Genomic DNA, 18888 nt, shown 5'->3' with positions numbered 1-18888 from the left:
TCTCAAATTTGAGACCTCCAACTGCTTGTATGTTGTCAGGAGGCGGAGCCAAAGATTGGAAAATGTAGATTTCTAGGGGGCGCTATAGAGTCTGTGAATGTGTGAGGTGTGATTTTACTTATCTCGTATATTTTATGTCATAGATAGATGTCACATGCCAAATTTAGTCTGTTTATGAGGTATGCAAGTTAGAAATGCTAACCCTAGGTTTAGATGGCCATAATTTGCATAGGTCAGACAGGCCTTGATAGGATTACACCAGTTAATTCAAGATAGTACCAACATGTGGCACATATTTTGATACATGGGATGATAACAAACTAGTTTGTCAAATTTGGGACATCTAATGGCTTGTGTGTGTTGCCAGGAGGCGGAGCCAAATATAGGAAATATTGGATTTCTAGGGGGCGCTATAGAGTCTGTGAATATGTGAGATGCGATTTTACTACACACTTAAATTTTGTGTCATATACGGATGTCAATTGCAAAATGTAATCAGTCTAGGAGGTATGCAAGATACAAATGCTAACCCTAGGTTCAGATGTCCTTGATTTGCATAGTTTAGACAGGCCTTGATAGGGTTACACCAGTTATTACCAACTAATACCAACATGTGGCACATATATTGATAAGGGGGTAAAAACAAAATAGTTTGTGAAATTTGAGACCTCTAGCTGCTTGTGTGTTGCCAGGAGGCGGAGCCAAATATATTAAAAAAAAGGTGCTACAGAGTCTGTGAATGTGTGGGGGTTGATTCCATTTCACACATATATTTTGTGTCATCCAAGGATGTTACATGTCAAATTGAATCAGTCTATAATATATTCTAGTTAAAAATGCAAACCCAATATGTATGTCAATGAATTGCAAATGTCAGATAAGCTTACACCAGTAAATTTCAACTAATAATATGTGGCACAAATTGATAAAGGGGATAGAAATCAATTGGTTTGCCGTATTTGAGACCTGTAGCTGAGTGTGTGTTGCTGTAGCTTCCTGGATGTGTGAGGTCATTTCACTTTGAGGTTTCTGAATGTGTGAGGTAATTTCACTTCAATCCCATATAAGCGTAGGTTAATAGGTCATATGTCAGACAGGCCTTTGTAGGGTCACACCAATTACTTCACAACATTAGCACATATAATGCATGGGATGAAAACAGACTTATCTGAGGTTAATTTAAGTCTTGTCCTTGCTGATTATAATAAAAGTGCAGTCAGTCAGTGGTCAGAACATATAGAACCAGTACAGGTGAAAGACAATTGTATATTTTCAAGTAATTATTAACATGGAAAAAAATCAGTGAGACTCCTTTCCAATCAAAGATGCTTTAATGTACATTGTACATTGATACATGAAGGGGATAATGAAGTACTCAAGTCCCAAAGAAAGATGACAATAAAATAGTATGATAGTCAATTAACATACGGGTACAATTTCAAGCAAGATTTACAGAAATTCACTCTCAAAAACAATTGTAATTAGTAAGCGTTTTTAATGTGATTATGGATTTTTATAGTATAAGAGCAAAAATGGCAGTATTGCTTAAGCATATATGATGCACCAAAGTAAGTCGGAATGTGGGACATGTCTTAATTGATATTAATTGACATCTACAGGCTATAGTTATATTGGTTTCTCGATCTACAATATGGGCCTATGTACACTTTATGATATACCAAAGTAAGTAGGAAGGTGGGACATGTCTTAATTCATATTATTTGACCTACAAGAGGCGATGGTCTTTCAGAAAATATATAGCAACCATTATAACAACTGCTTTGCATAACCTCCACCATATCTACCCTAGCAACACCATGGCAACCTTCTCAGTTACCCTAGTAACAACCTAGCAACCACTACTATAGCAACCGCTATGTTTAGCATAGCTACCACCATATCGACCCTAGTAACCATCTCAATTATCCTAGCAACAACCTAGCAACCATTGTATATTATCAACCAACATCATTACCCTAGCAACCAGTATAGCAACTGCTTAATTTAGCATAATCCCTGTCATATCTACCCAATCAACACCATAGCAAACTTCTAAGTTACCCTAGCAACAACCTAGCAACCACCACCATAGCAACCGCTATGTTTAGCAGCAACCAACATAAGTACCATAGCAACAACCTAGCAACCATCTTAATTACCCTACCAACAACCTCACAACTATCACCATAATGTCAGCCTAGCAACCACCATTGCAACCAACATGATTAACCTTGCAACCAGCATAGCAACTGCTTTCTTTAGCATAACCACCACTATATCTACCCTAGCAACACCATAGCAAACTTCTCAGTTACCGTAGTAACAACCTAGCCACCACTACCATAGCAACCACTATGTTTATAATAGCAACCACCATATCGACCCTAGAAACCATCTCAATTACCCTAGCAATAATCTAGCAACCACTTTGATATTGTCAACCAACATGACTACCTTAGCAACCATATCAATTACCCTAGCAACCAGCATAGTAACCACTTTATTTAGCATAGCAACCACCATATCTACCCTAGCCACACCCTAACAACCTTCTCGGTTACCCTATCAACAACCTAGCAACCACTTTGATAGTCAACCAACATGACTACCCTAGCAACCATCTCAATTACCCTAGCAACCAGCATAGCATCCACTTAAGTTACCACAGCAACCACCATATCTACCCTAGCAACCTTCTCAATTACCCTATCAACAACCTAGCAACCACCACTACAATGCCAACCTAGAAACCACCATAGCAACCAACATGATTACCCTAGAAACCTGCATAGCAACCACCATATATCATGTAACAACACCATAGCAACCTTCTCAATTACCCTAGCAATAACCTAGCAACCACTACCATAGCAACCTCTATGTTTAGCAAAATACCTGTAGAAAGCCTCATATATTCCTACTAATGTAACGGTCATTGATAATTAGTAGATTGCTGCCAATTGTCCTCTGTACCGATATAGCCACCCGCTGCAGTAGACCATAGGATGTGAGAATGCGCTCCACAACACAGCTGTAAATGGAAGCAAGGACTGAGGTGTCCAGGCCAGTATGCTTCAGCCCCTTCAGGAAGTGGACAAACAAGGCCTTGTTTACATAGTGGCTGATCTCCTTTGTGTAGGTGTTCTGTTTGAGTCATATAATGAAAAAATCCATATATATATAATGCAACCCATACATCAGGATATCAGGAGCAAGGATCTGTGAAAACATAAGTAGATGGGAGAAATTTAAGATATGTTTAGAGAACATTGCAAGACCATCCCTAAATAAAATATCAGGACACCTTTACTTTTATCACTACTGCATTTCACAGATATGTATATTGGTGAGACAAGGGTAAAACTGTTCTGGGTAAATATTCAAATACTACAATACTATAAAATATAACTCCACAACTTCAGGTCTCCACACTGTAGTTTTGTAGGAATATCTGTTGTTCATATTCAGGAAAATACTGTACTTTGGACATTAAAAGCTGCATTGCACTACGTACTACTGCATCGCACACTGCAGAAATGCAATATTTTGGACACAGAAATGCGGTTGTATTCCTTGTTATTTCAGAAAAAGGGTAGTAGCCTATAACAGCATGTTTTGTCCCATTAGTTACCCAGACTCAAAGAAACAATAGCTTATAATGTGATTTTGGGCTTTCAGAAAATATATGGCCTTATGATATGTCAAAGTCAGTAGGAAGGTGGGACGTGTTATAGCACAATTTCTAAAACTATTGATTCTTATAGCAAAACCACTCACTGAGTTCGCAAAACTAAAAGCACAAACACTGCTTTGCACTCAGTTTGCAATTTTGTAACACACACTTTGCACAACTGTAGGCACAATTCACTGCACAGCACTCTTTTTGCGAAACTGTAAACACAACTCATGCTTTACACTCAATTTCCAAATGATCAACACACTCCTAGCAAATCTATACACATGTATGGCTATTATTTTCACTATTTTGCCAACTCTCTGGCACACTTTCTCATGTGAAAACTGTTTTAGATAATTAGTTCACTTTGCAATCAGCCTAAGCACTATAAATAAGCCACAGGTAATGTACAATGGGTAGGAGAGGATGACAAGGTCAAGGAGGTGAAGTTAAAGGAAGAGGACAAGGAGGAGCAAGAGGAGGACGAGGAGGGGGAAAAGGAAGGGTAAGAAGAGAAAGAAATAGCTATTTGTGTGTAGAGTTTTGCAAAAAAAAGCCATAGTTACAAAAAATGTGCTTAAGCAATCAGAAAAAACTGTAAGCACATTTTTTGTAACTATGGCTTTTTTTTGCAAAACTCTTCTCTTGCAAAAGCTAACACACCTTGCTTAACTCTTCACACCTTCATAAAAATTGTGTTTTCGTATCAAACAGTAAACACAAGCCATCACAATAATAAGCACACAATGTGCCAACTACACACTGATGGTCTGAATAAAAGGTAGACTACGTCAGTTTGAGGTCATACTTTTGTCATAGTTCTGTAAACATACAGGGATCCAAACTTCAAGTATTGGTGTTTATTTACACACATCAGAACAAACAAAAGTGTGTTTTTCCCAAGTCAAAACACAAAATAGCAATTTCACTGAGACAAAACAAATCAGTCTACATTGGGTCGTCTCTCTCAAAATTCCGTCTACATCACATGCAATGTGATGCACATGCAAAAATATATTCTGGAATGATGTATCCAGGCCTGACATGACAATATCCCCACATGTAGACTGTTGTTTTGTCTGAAAAAGGGCTATTTCTTTCTCTTCTAACTCTTCCTGCTCCCTTCATTGTACCCATTGTACATTACCTTTGGCTTATTTATAGTGCTTAGGCTGATTGCAAAGTGAACTAATTATCTCAAACAGTTTTCACATGAGAAAGTGTGCCAGAGAGTTGGCAAAATAGTGTAAATAATAGCCATACATGTGTATGATTTGCCAGGAGTGTGTTGATCATTTGGAAATTGAGTGTAAAACAGTGAGTTGTGTTTACAGTTCCGCAAAAAGAGTGCTGTGCAGTGAATTGTGCCTACAGTTGTGCAAAATTGCAAACTGAGTGCAAAGCAGTGTTTGTGCTTTTAGTTTTGCGAACTCAGTGAGTGGTTTTGCTATAAGTATTAATAGTTTTAGAAATTGTGCTATAAGAATCACAGTTGTGTTTAAGCATTCAGAAAAAAACTATAACACCTCTGTTTATCTGAAAGACTTCAATGATTCACTTTTATTAATTTTACAAGATAATTGTATAGGCTACATTAGGTACATTATAGGCTACGTTATCTTATATCATCTTATTTATGCTATGATGTGTTCTATGTGTCTATTTCACATAGACAGATCGTTAGATGTGCTATCAATATAGGCCTACCGTAAAAGTACGTAAGTACCTATGTAATAAAAATAGGAAGCTGATGTCAGGAACAATGCATTGCTAGACATAGCAATGTTAACGTTAACACACTGACTGCTTTATGGCCTAATATGACAGTGCTAAAAAGCGTGCTAACTCACAAAATGAGAGAAATAATTCATGCTAACTTCAAACATCAAAACTGCTCAGACAACAGAGATTTCATAAAAAGTATTTACTTATTTATTTAGTTTAAATGCCGGAATGGTTTACTTACTTTTCAATGATGAGGCAAGCGAAAGAAAGAAGTAGGCCTAATGTTGCATTTTCACTCGGAAGCGTAGTCCCGAATTAAACTCATCGGCTCCACCTTCTGACTTTTTGACGAAACATCATCTAGTAAAAAATGATGGGTTTTGCAAATAACAACAATCTTAATAATAACAACCCTACCACTAATAATAGGCCTAGGTTAAATCATTTGAACAGAATAATAGGCCTAGCAATAGGTCTAGCAAATAATCAAACATAAACAACAACAACAACAATAAACACAAACAGTGCAAGGAAGATATAGGCTGCTAACTATAGTTATGAACGAGTGCCCATTTAGACATGCCATTCCTGTAGAAATGCCATGGCCCAATTATACATGCCCGGGGGTATGCTTTAAAAGCAGGATTATCATCATCCCAGCTAAGCAGTAAATAATGAATACTAAATATTACATTGTAATAGGCCAGACAGGGCGAACCGGACCCCGACGCGCCCATACTGCCTATACTGCACATTAATTATGTAAGGGATAATGTAATAGAACGCGGTCCGGTTCGCCGGCCTATTTATTTTTCAACGCTTATAGGGCCTACGGCTACTTGCCAAAACGAGGAAATAAACTCCACGATATATCTCTTTACATTTATATGTTACCGTTGCGTTGTGGCTTTTGCTGAGAAACAAATAGTTCGCAACACACGCAGAACTTGAATCAAACACAGCTGATCAACCGTCTGCCTTCACTTTTGAATGAAAATCGCGCCTATTGCCTAATGCACATTAATTATGTAAGGGATATAGGCCTAATGTATAGAACGCCGGTCATTCCGACAGGCCGAACCACGCCTAATGCACATTAAAAGGGATAATGTATATTATCATTTTATTAACAAATAGTTCGCAACACACGCTGAACTTGAATCAAACACAACCGTTTGCCTTCACTTTTGAATGAAAATCCGTTGCCACTGACAGCGGTCATTAGACGAAAATAATGACCTAGAACTTTGGGAAATCCCATTCAAGTCAGAGCCATATAAAGGTACTTTTATATGGCTCTGATTCAAGTCAATGGAGCGTTCTACTTGCATTGTGAAGAACCGCCTATAATTAACGTGCAGTAGGCCTAGGCTAAGCAGAATTTAGGCATGCATGGCTGCATGTGACATTTTACAGATCAAAGTAGAGCAAAGCAGCCGGGGCTATTCGAAGTGTCAGTTTATTGCACATAATGTTTAGTAATTTTGAATAATTTGAACCACATTTTGAATAACCACTTACCCGTGTTTGTTGGCTTGTTTGTTGCAAATTCCGCGGAAATATTTTATGCAAACTGCATGGAGTCTTTATTGTTGATAATCATCAATGATTATCATGATAATGATAATCCATGATAATCATCCAAACATCCTTGGCCCGTGAGTCTGTGCTGCCAAAACTTCGCTTACCCCAGTGCGTGGCTACAGGAGAAAGCCAACATGTTCTTCCTTTACCAACGATATTTTGCATTACATCCAAACAACGCACTTGCGAGCCTAGATACTACTTTCAAATAATACATTTATTCCAGTCCAAAGACATTTTGCTCCTTTTTTATTTGTATTTATTTTTTAACTCACAGCAGCCTGCAGTGCACATAGTCGTGGTCCTGGCTACATCAGTCACTGTGATCGTGGCCAGGCGTCCTGGCTCATAATTACGTGGAAATCATACGGAATGTAGTGCACTACTTTTAGTAGCTTTTCGTACGAAAGTTTAATGAGAACAGCCTGTTGTGTGTGTGTGTGTGTGTACGATGGACCATTGTGTGTGCATGCGTGCGCGCTTATGAGTGAGTGTGTGTGTGTGTGTGTGTGTGTGTGTGTTTATTGTTTATTGTTAAAAGGATCCCCATTAGCTGTCACCAAAAAAGGGACAAGCTAGTCTTCCTGGGGTCCGCAACAAGAAAGGATCAACTACTGTAACACTGACAATTCAAAAGCAGTAAAACTTTGTAGACATCATTATAGACACCATCAAGAAATATTCAAAATAAATTACAGTATTTCATTTAATATTACATTCATACAGTACATCCAATCAATGTCTAATCCCTACTCACAAATTTAGATAATGTATTCTCAGATGGTATTTAAAAGATACTTTGCCATTCATTTTACGTATGTTCAGTGGACAATTATTCCAATGATTGATAGCACGATAAATAACTGTTTTCTTTAAAGCATTTAATTTTGGTCGTATTAACATCAACTGGCCATCATCAGCGGACCTAGTCAAATGAGAATGAACTTGATCACACCTAACAATTTGGTCGTATAAGAAAACAGGTTGAGAAGAAAAGACAATGTTTCTGAAAAATGTAGTTGTGTTGAAATCCAGCCTATTCTCTACCATTAACCAAGAGAGTCGACGGTGCATACTAATTGTGTTCGTTCTTATGGGACAATGCAATACTAACCTGGCCGCTCTGTTCTGTGCAGTTTGTAATTTCTTTAGTTGACCTTTAGATGCAGATGACCATACAGGTGCACAATAATCCAGGTGACTTAAAATTAAAGATTTAGCCACCTGTCCCACGATGTGTGTAAGGACATAAGAAAGACATTTCCTCACCGTGGAGATATCACAACCCATCTTCTTCACTATGGTATCGATGTGTTCTGCCCATGAGAGCTGGCTATCTATTATTGTACCCAGTAATTTGACTTTATCTACCTGTTCTATAGGTTCTCCAGACAAGTTCATACTGATCTTTGGTATGGTTGACAGTTTATGACTCGATCCCAAGATAATTGATTTGGTTTTTGAGATGTTCAGTACCAACTTATTTCGCTTTATCCATTCAAAAACCATATTTAACTCATCTGATAAAACATTGTCTAATTCACTGATTTTTCTGTTTCTGCAGCATAATACAATGTGGAATTATCAGCATACATTTGTACAGTTGCTTTACACAAAACTGATAGTAAATCGTTTGTGAAGATGGCGTATAAGAGTGGCCAGAGGCAGCTGCCTTGTGGGACTCCACAGTCCAAGACCTTAGAGTGGGACCAGCTACCAGCATAATAAACCCGTTGCATCCTGCCTGTGAGTTGACTCTTCATAAATTGGATGGCGGGACTAATCCATAGCATTCTAGTTTACCGATAAGTAGATTGTGATCTATGACATCGAATGCCGCACTAAAATCAAGTAATACTGCACCAGTCATCTTTGAATTATCCATTGCCTTGAGCCAGTCATCTGTCATTACTGTAAGGGCGGAACAAGTTGAATGGTTATGCCTATAAGCATGTTGGTGTTCAAGCTGTTACAGTCAAAGTATTCCTGTATTTGTGAGTGGACTATTCTCTCTATCAGTTTACTAAGAACTGGGAGAATAGTGATAGGTCTACTGTTCTTCCCAGAGAGTGCTAGTCTGCCATCTTTAGGTAAGGTAATAATTTTACCTTCTTTCCAGATAATGGGAAAAACACCTTTCATTAAGCATGCATTTACTATATGACATACCGGACCGTAAACATAGTCAGCTGCCAGGCCAAGTACTTTACTGTCCAGCATGTCAGTACCCACTGAGCTGTGTTCGGACAGGGACTTCAACAACTTCCTTACTTCCCGCTCCTCCACACTATTAAACTGGAAAGTGCAACTCTTGTCTAACATCACATTATTTTTTATGAGCTTTAGATAATTAGAACCAGTATTGTCCATATTCTGCCTTAGAGTATAGACCTTATCTATGAAAAAATCATTAAAATAATTTTCAATATCAGATGGTTTGGTCAGAAATATGCTTTCTGATTCTACAAAGGAAGCCCCACCAATTGGCCGTCTCCCCATTATTTCATTAAGGGTTTTCCAAAGATCTTTACCATCTTGCTTTACAGCATTTATTCTTTGCATATAATATTCTGTTTTCATCAATCTATTCAGTTTTGTAACCTGATTCCTCAGTTGACAGTACTTCAATCTATCTTCTACTAATCCAGACTGTGTGTGTGTGTGTGTGTGTGTGTGTGTGTGTGTGCGTGTGTGTGAAATGGCAGGAGCCAGCTGTTCCCATCATGAACACATGCAGAGAGAAACCAGCGTTGAACCGGCATCCAGAGCGAATAGTCCTCACTGGTTACTTTGGTTACAAAGTTTCCATGGCAACATTCTTAGTTATAGCTAAGGGTGTGTGAGAGTCAAGTGTTAGTTTGGAGCTTGGATTAGCTTGTTCATACAACAAACACACACACACACACACACACACACACACATACACACACACACACACACTTCTCCATTTCCACACACTATTCCATTACAGTGTTGACAAGCATACATACATGCAAGCACTCAGGTCACCCAGGTCATTTTTCTATGATGCTCTGTGTGTGTGTGTGTGTGTGTGTGTGTGTGTGTGTGTGTGTTTGTGTGTACAGTATGTGTGTGTGTGTGTGTGCGTGCGTGCGTGCGTGCTTCAGTGTATTCATTGATGTGTGTGAAAAGTGCGGGTGCTTACGCAGTGATTATCCTGGGTAATTATTCTCATTGTAGTATGTATAAATCCTAAAATTAAAGAGAGGCGTGTGTGTGTGTGTGTGTATGTGTGTGTGTGTGTGTGTATGTGTGCGTGTGTGTGCGTGTGTGTGTGTGTGTGTGTGTGTGACTGTATCTGGGTTGAAGCATTTAAAGGTCGAAGAGGAATATGAGGACCTCAGGGACACAGTGACGGTCTCTCTGAGATAAAACAAGCTTGACATTTACAACTGCAAACACCCATCCATACACACACACAGACACACACACACACACACTCACAGAGACACACACAGACACAGACAAACATATTCACCAACAGCTGTGCAGTTTCAGAAAATCATTTCATTGCAGATTGTGTGCTTAAACACATGTAAAGGGGAGCTTTTAGCCAAACGAGCAGTGTTGCTTTCTGGGGGGGGGGGTGAATGGCTCCAACACAAAGACACCAGCAATGTGCTTTACATACTGATGACCTGAAGCTCCAGTATATGATTTATTTTGTTTGAAATGTGATGTGTGCTGCCCAATAGCCTCTATGATCCTCTCTCTCTCTCTCTCTCTCTCTCTCTCTCTCTCTCTCTCTCTCTCTCTCTCTCTCTCTCACACACACACACACAAACACACACACACACACAGCTAAAAACCTCTAGGGAAAAAAGGCTGACTGAGAATCATGGGCTTAAATGCTTTTAAAGGGAATCTTTGGCTCTTAAACGAGCAGTGATGCGTTCTGAAAGCTCTTCAAAGACTTTCATAGACCAGAGACAATGTGTTTTCCATACTGATGAGTTGAACCTGCTTTATATAATTCATTTTGCTTGAAATATGCTTAAAAGCGCAGTGATGACCCACTACCAGAGGTGGACATCCCGGCCTCAGAAAGTATAAGTCCTGGCGTGTATTCTTTCTGGCTGTGCATGTAACACAGGTGATCGTTACTAAAAAGCTGATCTCCCTGGAAGAAGAGTTGTGCTGATTAGAAGCAGTTGGTTTAGTGGACTAATGTGGCAGGACTTTTATTTTCTGAAGCAAAATAAAATATTAAATAAATGCAAAATAAATATTATTTTCCACCTCTGTCCATTACACAGACTGGCCTGCAGTGAAGTCTAGTTCAGTTCACACTCATCTCTGAAATGTCTCTCTGGGCCTCTGCCTGTATCCAATTAGACGACCAGTTACGCTAAAAGCCCTGCTGGGATTGGGCCTGCAGGATGTCAATCAAACAAAACAGTGCAGGTGATTGGATATGTGGAGTAGTGGGAGGAGTGCTGGCTTCATGTGCATCTCTTGGGTGTGCCGTGCTTATATCACACTATAAACACTGAGCAGACAAAAGGTTACGTGGAGAGTTGAGGATGAGAAGCCGACTGAGAAATGTGTCTGGAAATGTGTTCGGAAATGTGTTAGCAGTGTGTGCATGTGAGTGTGTGCTTGCGTGCGTATGTGTGTGTGTGTGTGTGTGTGTGTGTGTGTCTGAATGGGTCAGTCTCCAAGTGTGAATATGTTTGTGAGTATGTTAGAGATTCAGTGTGTATGTGCATATGTTTATGAGTATGTGAGTGTGTAAGTGCATGTGTGTGTGTGTGTGAGTGTGTGTGTGTGTGTGTGTGTGTGTGTGTGTGTACCTGAGAGAGACTGGGGAAGCCCAGGTTTCTGCATCCGTTGCAGGGGGTGAGCACTTCCCAGAAGCCGGCAGGACCACAACTCTTCTCCTCTTCCTCTAACGCAGGGGGCAGTGGGGGAGTCGGCCTCTGTACAGACACACACACGCACACACACCACACACACACACACACGCACACACACACACACACACACACACACACACACACAAAAGACAGAGAGAAAGCAAAAAGACAGTTCAGCACAGAGGATCATTAAATCACTAGCCCTTCAATTACCAAACAAGGCTTCAAAGCAAACCTCACCTGTCCACTGGGAACAGCCTTTGATCAAAACCCCCCAAACTACACACTAATCAGTGGCAAGTATACCACACAGACCCCAGACCCCAGAGACGTGACAGAGAGACCAAGTACTGTAGCTTATAGGACTCTACTGTATATCAACAGGGCCACTGTATTCGATAGAGCTCCCGGCAATCACTAAGGATTCCAGCTTAGTCTCGTGACAAGGGGGGGGAGGGGGGGGTGCAGTCATGTGTGTGTTTATATCTTGAATTCCGAGACTTCAAGGGATAAAAAGCAGCGTGGTTGAGCAACATCTCTAATCACATGAGCAAATATAAGATGAATGTGTTGATTTGGATGAAGAACACGACCCACTTTAAATGTACTGTGCGTTGAAAGTGTGTGTGCAGCGTTGATTTTGATGAAGACTTTTGATATGAGCGCATTGCTTTCTTATGCATGAGAGGCAATCAGGTGTTGAACGTGTTTTGGCTCTGAGCATTTCACATTCCAGCTGCTCGATTAATGATTCAGTGTTGTGAACAAGGCCAAAAGACAGTGGCTTCTGTTGACGTGTGGAGAGCGAAGACCTAATTACTAGGTGCTGAATTATCACCATCAGCATTTTGCTATAATAGCAATAATGGTTAAGTGAGTGAGTTGAGTGAGTGCAAAACTCTGTGTAAAGTGTTTGTGCGTGTGCGTGTGCGTGTGCGTGTGCGTGTGCGTGTGCGTGTGTGTGTGTGTGTGTGTGTGTGTGTGTGTGTGTGTGTGTTTGTGTGTGCTTTGGCGGTAGAAACACCATGTAAGTGACTCAGAATAGATGAGCGTGTGTTAATGTGGGTAAAACAAAGTGTGTGTTTGTGTGTGTGTGTGTGTGTGTGTGTGTGTGTGTATGTGTGTATGTGTACGCCCCTGTGTGTGCGCGCGTGCATGTGTCTGTACGGCACCACATATAGGATTATGTGAGTTTGATATCTCGAGCTCCCACATGATGCTGCTGCCCTGGGTAACACCAACACCCAACACCACCCCCCCACCCCCACCTCAGTGCCACTGAAGATCCAGTCCTTTCCGGTCCTCTAGTCTGCCATGCTTTACCTTCATTACTCTGCATCCGTTTTTTTTCTAGATTGCTTTTTTGATATCCCTAAATAAATAATTAATTCAGCTGTCAGTCAGGCTAATGCCCAGTGTCAGTGCAGTTTCCCACATCAGGCCGCTCATACTATGAGGTAAGAAAGAAAGAGTAGCCTTAAGGTCTACACACATAGGCACCGACATGACCGCAGTGCACCCCACTTCCCATGTTCTATTACACTAGATTCCACTGTACACAGTACAACTCCATGCACCACCACCGAATCCTTTCGCCGCCGATTCAGATCTATTTTTTGTCAGTGCCACTCAATAAAATCCGTTGATTTATGGAAGGCTTGTCAGTTAAAAATGTCTGCGCTGGTGTGCGAGAAATGACAGAACGTGGCGATGCACTCATGTGCGGAATGCTTTAGATACCCCGACTGTTGCAAGTTGAGTATTTACAGGTTTCAGTATTACATGCAACATATTCTCGCACAAGTATAAACTGTTACTAGTTGAGCAATTCTTACCTATCACACTAGTTATGTCTTATACATAATACAAATGTATAAAACATGTGCCGTACTTATTACTTTATTTCATTACCAGTTCATTTCATGGAAGTGATAGGGACATCATTTCAAAGTGGATTTTAAATTAAGTGCAACCAAATATAGTATGCTACATAAAATCTTTACGCACATACATCATTTATCACCTCGGCCATATATTTTGTATTATAAAGTTTAAATACTGAGCGTTTGATAGGTGATGATAGTCTGAGAGAGGGAGGACTTCATCATCAATCAGTCTGGATTAATTGCCTGCCACTTAATGCCTCCCCAGGCTAAAGTGAGTCATTGCTTTTGTCACCTAAGCTAAGGGACTTCATTACTGTGCTACATGGCTATCATGTTGGTTACAACCATCTGCCCGGTCAGAGGCGTGAAATGGTTTTTAACTAGCTAGCTACTCACCTACTATATGTGCAAAGAGGGACTAAAGGAATCTCCTTCATCACTTCACTACTCGTTGCTAAGCACTTGTGTCGTGTTGGTCATGAGCACATACAGCACACCTGTGAAAGCAGTTTTTGAACACAAACTAACTGACTTGATGATTGTGACGTTGGTGTAAGGGATTTTACTATTGTGGTTTATGATTGTGATGCCGGTCACACTCCACAATGCTAAGCAGTCAAAAATGTAACGTTTTTTTTGTTTAATTCACTGCATTAGCAGAGATTTTCACCATATTGGCTTTCATAGAGGCTGTACTGAATATAGAGTCGGTATGCACAAAGGTACCTGATTTACCATCTATATGGAGCCTATACTGTAGAAGCTGCTTTAAATAGACATCCATATTCATTACAGATTGATGGCTCAGACATATAATAACAGATGACTCAAAAAGCAAGAGCTTCATACAGGCGAGAAGAGCATTAAAATGACACTGTTGTACATCCAGACGTACAGCTTCCACTCCCTATACTGTAGTTAAGTGCTCAGTCCAGACAAAACATTTCCCCAGTGATGGCTCTTTATAGTGGACTAAACATGTCACACTGGCTTTGACTCAACATAGGTCTGTGCGCTGTGCCAGACATATGCTGTTTCACACACAGCAAGACCTCAGTGTAATTCTGTGCTTGTTTGTGGATCTACAATCAGGCTAATGTGAGTGCCAGTCATGCTAATTATGCTAACGTTAAATGGCTGTCATGAGGTGCCTTTTGGGACCTACGTGTCTGATTATTACTGTGAAATTGGATTAACGAAGCGATAAATCAAACAATTAATTTAAGAAATAATAATAAAAGAGTCACTTAAACAAACGGAGACAAGGTCATCGACTAACACAACTCACACAAAAGGACACAAGTAATACCCACTAAACAAAAGCCCTCAGTTACCCAACACCCCCATACAAGTCTAGCTTAAATGTACCGTAAGGCCATACTTATGAAACATAGTCCTCACCACTCAACTCTACATTCACTACCATATATCACACCCATAATCCTTTATGTTTTTGGCAACATGACATGCTAAGTGCCATGACATTGAGCTTGGCCATATGGCTGCTTTAATGTATAGACTTCAAAAGGACACAGAAGGAGACATTAATGCAGTGCTTTATAAATGGGGCCGATAAACCACAACGCATAAGTGCTGTCATATACAGTATATTATATACATTATATATTATGGCGGTCGTATATTTCATGGGGTGATAGATGAGTGAAGAAGTGTGGCACGTGAGTGGCTGAGATATAAAGCACTTATCAATCAATTAGCCCCAGTTTTAATTATGGCTGAGGTTGAACTTAGATGGTAAATGCATAGGGGGGAAGAGGACGCTAATGTGTGTGTGTGTTCAAAATTGTTAAAGTGTGTGTGCTTGTGTGTGTATGTGTGTATGTCTGTGTGTGTGTGTGTGTGTGTGTGTGTGTGTGTGTGTGTGTGTGTGTGTGTGTGTGTGTGTGTGTATATATGTATCTGTGAACCGGTAATGTTTGAGATCCTGGACATCACATCCATCTACTGTAATGGCAGAGACCTGACAAAACTGGATGAAACCATACAGTATTTGGAATGACTTTGACCAGAGCTGACATTCATTTACTAATGTTATTTACCGCAGGAGTTAAAACTAAATAAAAACTGACACGGTTTGACAGCCTGATAAACAGCCTCCGGTGAGAGGTGGGAGAGATGTTTCATCATATTACAAAATTAATGCTAAAAACGTATTTATATCATATTTAAATCTTATTTATTTGTATCTGATGTCCGTGAATTTTTAGCACAGGGGAAAAATATGGTTGACTGGTGTTTTTGGGCTTTTGCCATTTAAAAGCTTCAAAATCCCATTGGCAAAATGTACTTACTATCAAGATGCCTGAGTCTGAATGGCAGTGTTACATGTACAGTATGTGTGTGTGTGTGAGCAGCGCACTTGTGTCTCTGCAGGGGCGGGAGCTGGGGAATTGAAGGTTCCACAGCAGCTGGATCAATGACTGCTAGACAGGGCCGCTCCCTGGAGAGGTGCTCTGTGATTTGTGTAAAGCATAGACTACATGCATGTGCACACACACACACACACACACACACACACACACACATATACACACATACACACATACACAAAAAAAAACACACACACATGACGCACACATGACGCACGCACACACATGACGCACGCATGACGCACGCACACACGCACGCACGCACACACACGCTCAAATCCCTCTACCATCATATCCAGCAAATGCATAATAATCACTCCCTCCTTCCCTCTCTCTGTGCAGGTGTAAGGAGTCCTAATGTTTCTATACTGATCAAACTCCTGGTCATGTGAACTGTTGATTAATTACCATACCACATGATGGTATGACCTCATGGTAGGCCCATTGTCACATATTGCTGCTACAACAACTTTTGATTATATCTCTAACCTTTGCCTTTTTCACAGGAGAAACTAACTAGGAAGCAGGAAATGTAATTAATGTGTACATTGTCATGTCTTGATTAATGCACTCTCACTACAACAATGGTATCAAGTCTCATCAAAGTACTTCTCATGTGACCCAAAATCAGCTGACCTCCAATCATGTGATCCATTTCAATGTAACCAACCACAAACTAGGTAAACTATTTAAGTGAGGTTCACAGAGCATTCTGGGAGCCATTCTGTAGTCAGAATCTCCCGCACCACTAAGGTGTGTAGTCATCATCCCCTGAGCTGGTATGTTCATTCTCTGATTGCTTCATATGGTTTCCTAAATGTTCCTTTAACCTGTTTTCATAAATTTCACATTATTCATTTAGATGTACCTTCTATAATGTATTGGATGAATAGCTTGTATCTGACAAATAAATTGTGATGCTCTGACCCGCATAGCCTTTCTATTGAACTTGTAGTCCAGAGTAGCAGTTTAGGTAACGTTACTAGCATAATGGACGGTTGGGATTAGTTATCGCCACCGTAGAAACTAAATCACCTGGGAGCTGGCATGTTATTATGAAATGACCAAGCATTACACAGCGGTGGGCAGTTTGTCAGCGATGGTCCTAAAAAAAAAAACCTAGCACAGCCTGACCCCCTGTAGCATAGGAATTTGCTTGACTGTCTAACACGCTGATGAGTATAGCAGTCCGGATCAGCATGTAACCTCTGACCACTTCCAGACCAATACGTGTTATGTTTAAGAACCGCCCGAATTAATCGGCAGATGGAGGAGACCTATAGTATATATTCCTAAGCTTGAGCGCGTGTCACAAGAAAACGAGTTAGGCATTCTCATTAACAATATGTATTGTGGGCGTATCAACCCACTAAGGATAACAATGTTACAATGAACCGAAACTTTTCTAATATTGACCGGAGTCAGATTTATTAGGTTTAACAGGGGTTTATAATCAATTGATATATTTCCAACAGCGCGCAGACAGCTTCACGATTTCCTTCGACCACTCCCAGTTCCCTCATTGGTCCGGACGAGTGACGTCTTACACAGGGGAGAGGAAATCTATAATTGAAGACTTGCAGCAACTCAGCCTCCTGTCTCAGCTCCACCAGTGCACCGCCGTATGAGCCGTAAAGGACTACTGTACATCTGTGTGTGTGTGTGTGTGTGTGTGTGTGTGTGTGTGTGTGTGTGTGTGTGTGTGTGTGTGTGTGTGTGTACCAAAAAGGGTGTCTATAGTGCCATACAAAGCCAAGTGTAGCATCTGTTGTGTGTTGTTGATCTGCTGCTTCTGCTTCCCCGAGATACTTGGCTTTAAATTCTGCAAAAGTGCACAGTGAAACCATGGCAGAGTGCAGTAACTGCGCTTATTTTAGTTTGGCTTGGTTTGACCTTCAATGTCAGATACTGAAGTATGCCTTTGTTTAAGAACTAACTTTGAAAACGAGGCCCACAGTTACTGCTTCTAGACATCTTGATCAGCTGTCACACTTGAATTTGAAAGAGGGCATTTTTCTGAGGCCTAAAAGCTACTCGACTTGGCTTTAAACCGTGGAGCACACAAAAGTGGTAAGTTTTAACCATAACAAATTATTATTCTGCAAAATGACACACATTAGTCAACATGATAACCAGACTAGCATAAGTTGTAGCAATAATTAACATTTTGGAAGGTTTGTGGAAGGAACATGTGAAAAAAGGTACCTGCAGTTTAGAAAATGTGAATGTATGGGACTAAGAATAAGCACATATTTCACAAAGGTTGTGTCAATTGTAGCACCCCTTTTGTCTGATTTGTGTCATATTTGGTACATAGCTTCGATTCATTAAGAATGAGCCTATGAAGCTTAATGAGGATCGGCCATTTACAATGGCGGAAATTGACTTCTGAAATTTGATTGGCTGTTTGCGGCCATTTTGAAGAGTAAACCAATGGACAATTTTTTCACACTTTCACCAAGTATAAGTGTACCAAATTTCACATTTTTATGTTGAGAGGTTCTGACATGTGGCGATAGTAGCTCTCTCCAAGGATGTAATTTCATGAAACGTGGTGTGTGTCCAGAGAACTCTGTGTCTGAATTTTTTTTAAATTCCATACAGAGCCAGATATATGACCCTAAACATGAGTCATTGAGTCATTCGGGAGGATATTACAATTTTGCAAGATCCCTGCATGACTACGAACATATCTACCAAATTTGGTGCTTGGTAATAATTAAGTAGGCCTAGTAATCATTGATAATAAG

At 40.2% G+C, this 18888-nt stretch overlaps 1 protein-coding gene and 1 long non-coding RNA gene across 5 annotated transcripts in view; both read right to left on the bottom strand.

The window, feature by feature from the left end:
- anks1b (ankyrin repeat and sterile alpha motif domain containing 1B) overlaps positions 1–18888 on the bottom strand; it is a 276364-nt gene that overhangs the window by 153942 nt on the left and 103534 nt on the right. For all 4 annotated transcript variants that reach the window (XM_076296682.1, XM_076296680.1, XM_076296681.1 and 1 more), the window contains one exon: positions 11800–11925. In XM_076296682.1, the coding sequence (XP_076152797.1) occupies positions 11800–11925 (126 nt within the window). The remainder of the gene's footprint in view (positions 1–11799; positions 11926–18888) is intronic.
- On the bottom strand, positions 1400–7405 carry LOC143136151 (uncharacterized). Its single transcript, XR_012989272.1, has 3 exons — positions 6923–7405; positions 5643–5761; positions 1400–3219 (listed from the first exon to the last, which is right to left on the bottom strand). It is a non-coding gene; the product is annotated as an uncharacterized LOC143136151 (long non-coding RNA).

The sequence above is a fragment of the Alosa pseudoharengus genome, unplaced genomic scaffold (assembly GCF_046254945.1).
Source record: "Alosa pseudoharengus isolate Yale_2024_CS ecotype anadromous, Long Island Sound unplaced genomic scaffold, YU_APseudo_1.1 YU_APseudo_1.1_scf_20, whole genome shotgun sequence".
Taxonomy (NCBI): domain Eukaryota; kingdom Metazoa; phylum Chordata; class Actinopteri; order Clupeiformes; family Clupeidae; genus Alosa; species Alosa pseudoharengus.
This window is presented reverse-complemented; position numbering and strand designations above follow the sequence as displayed.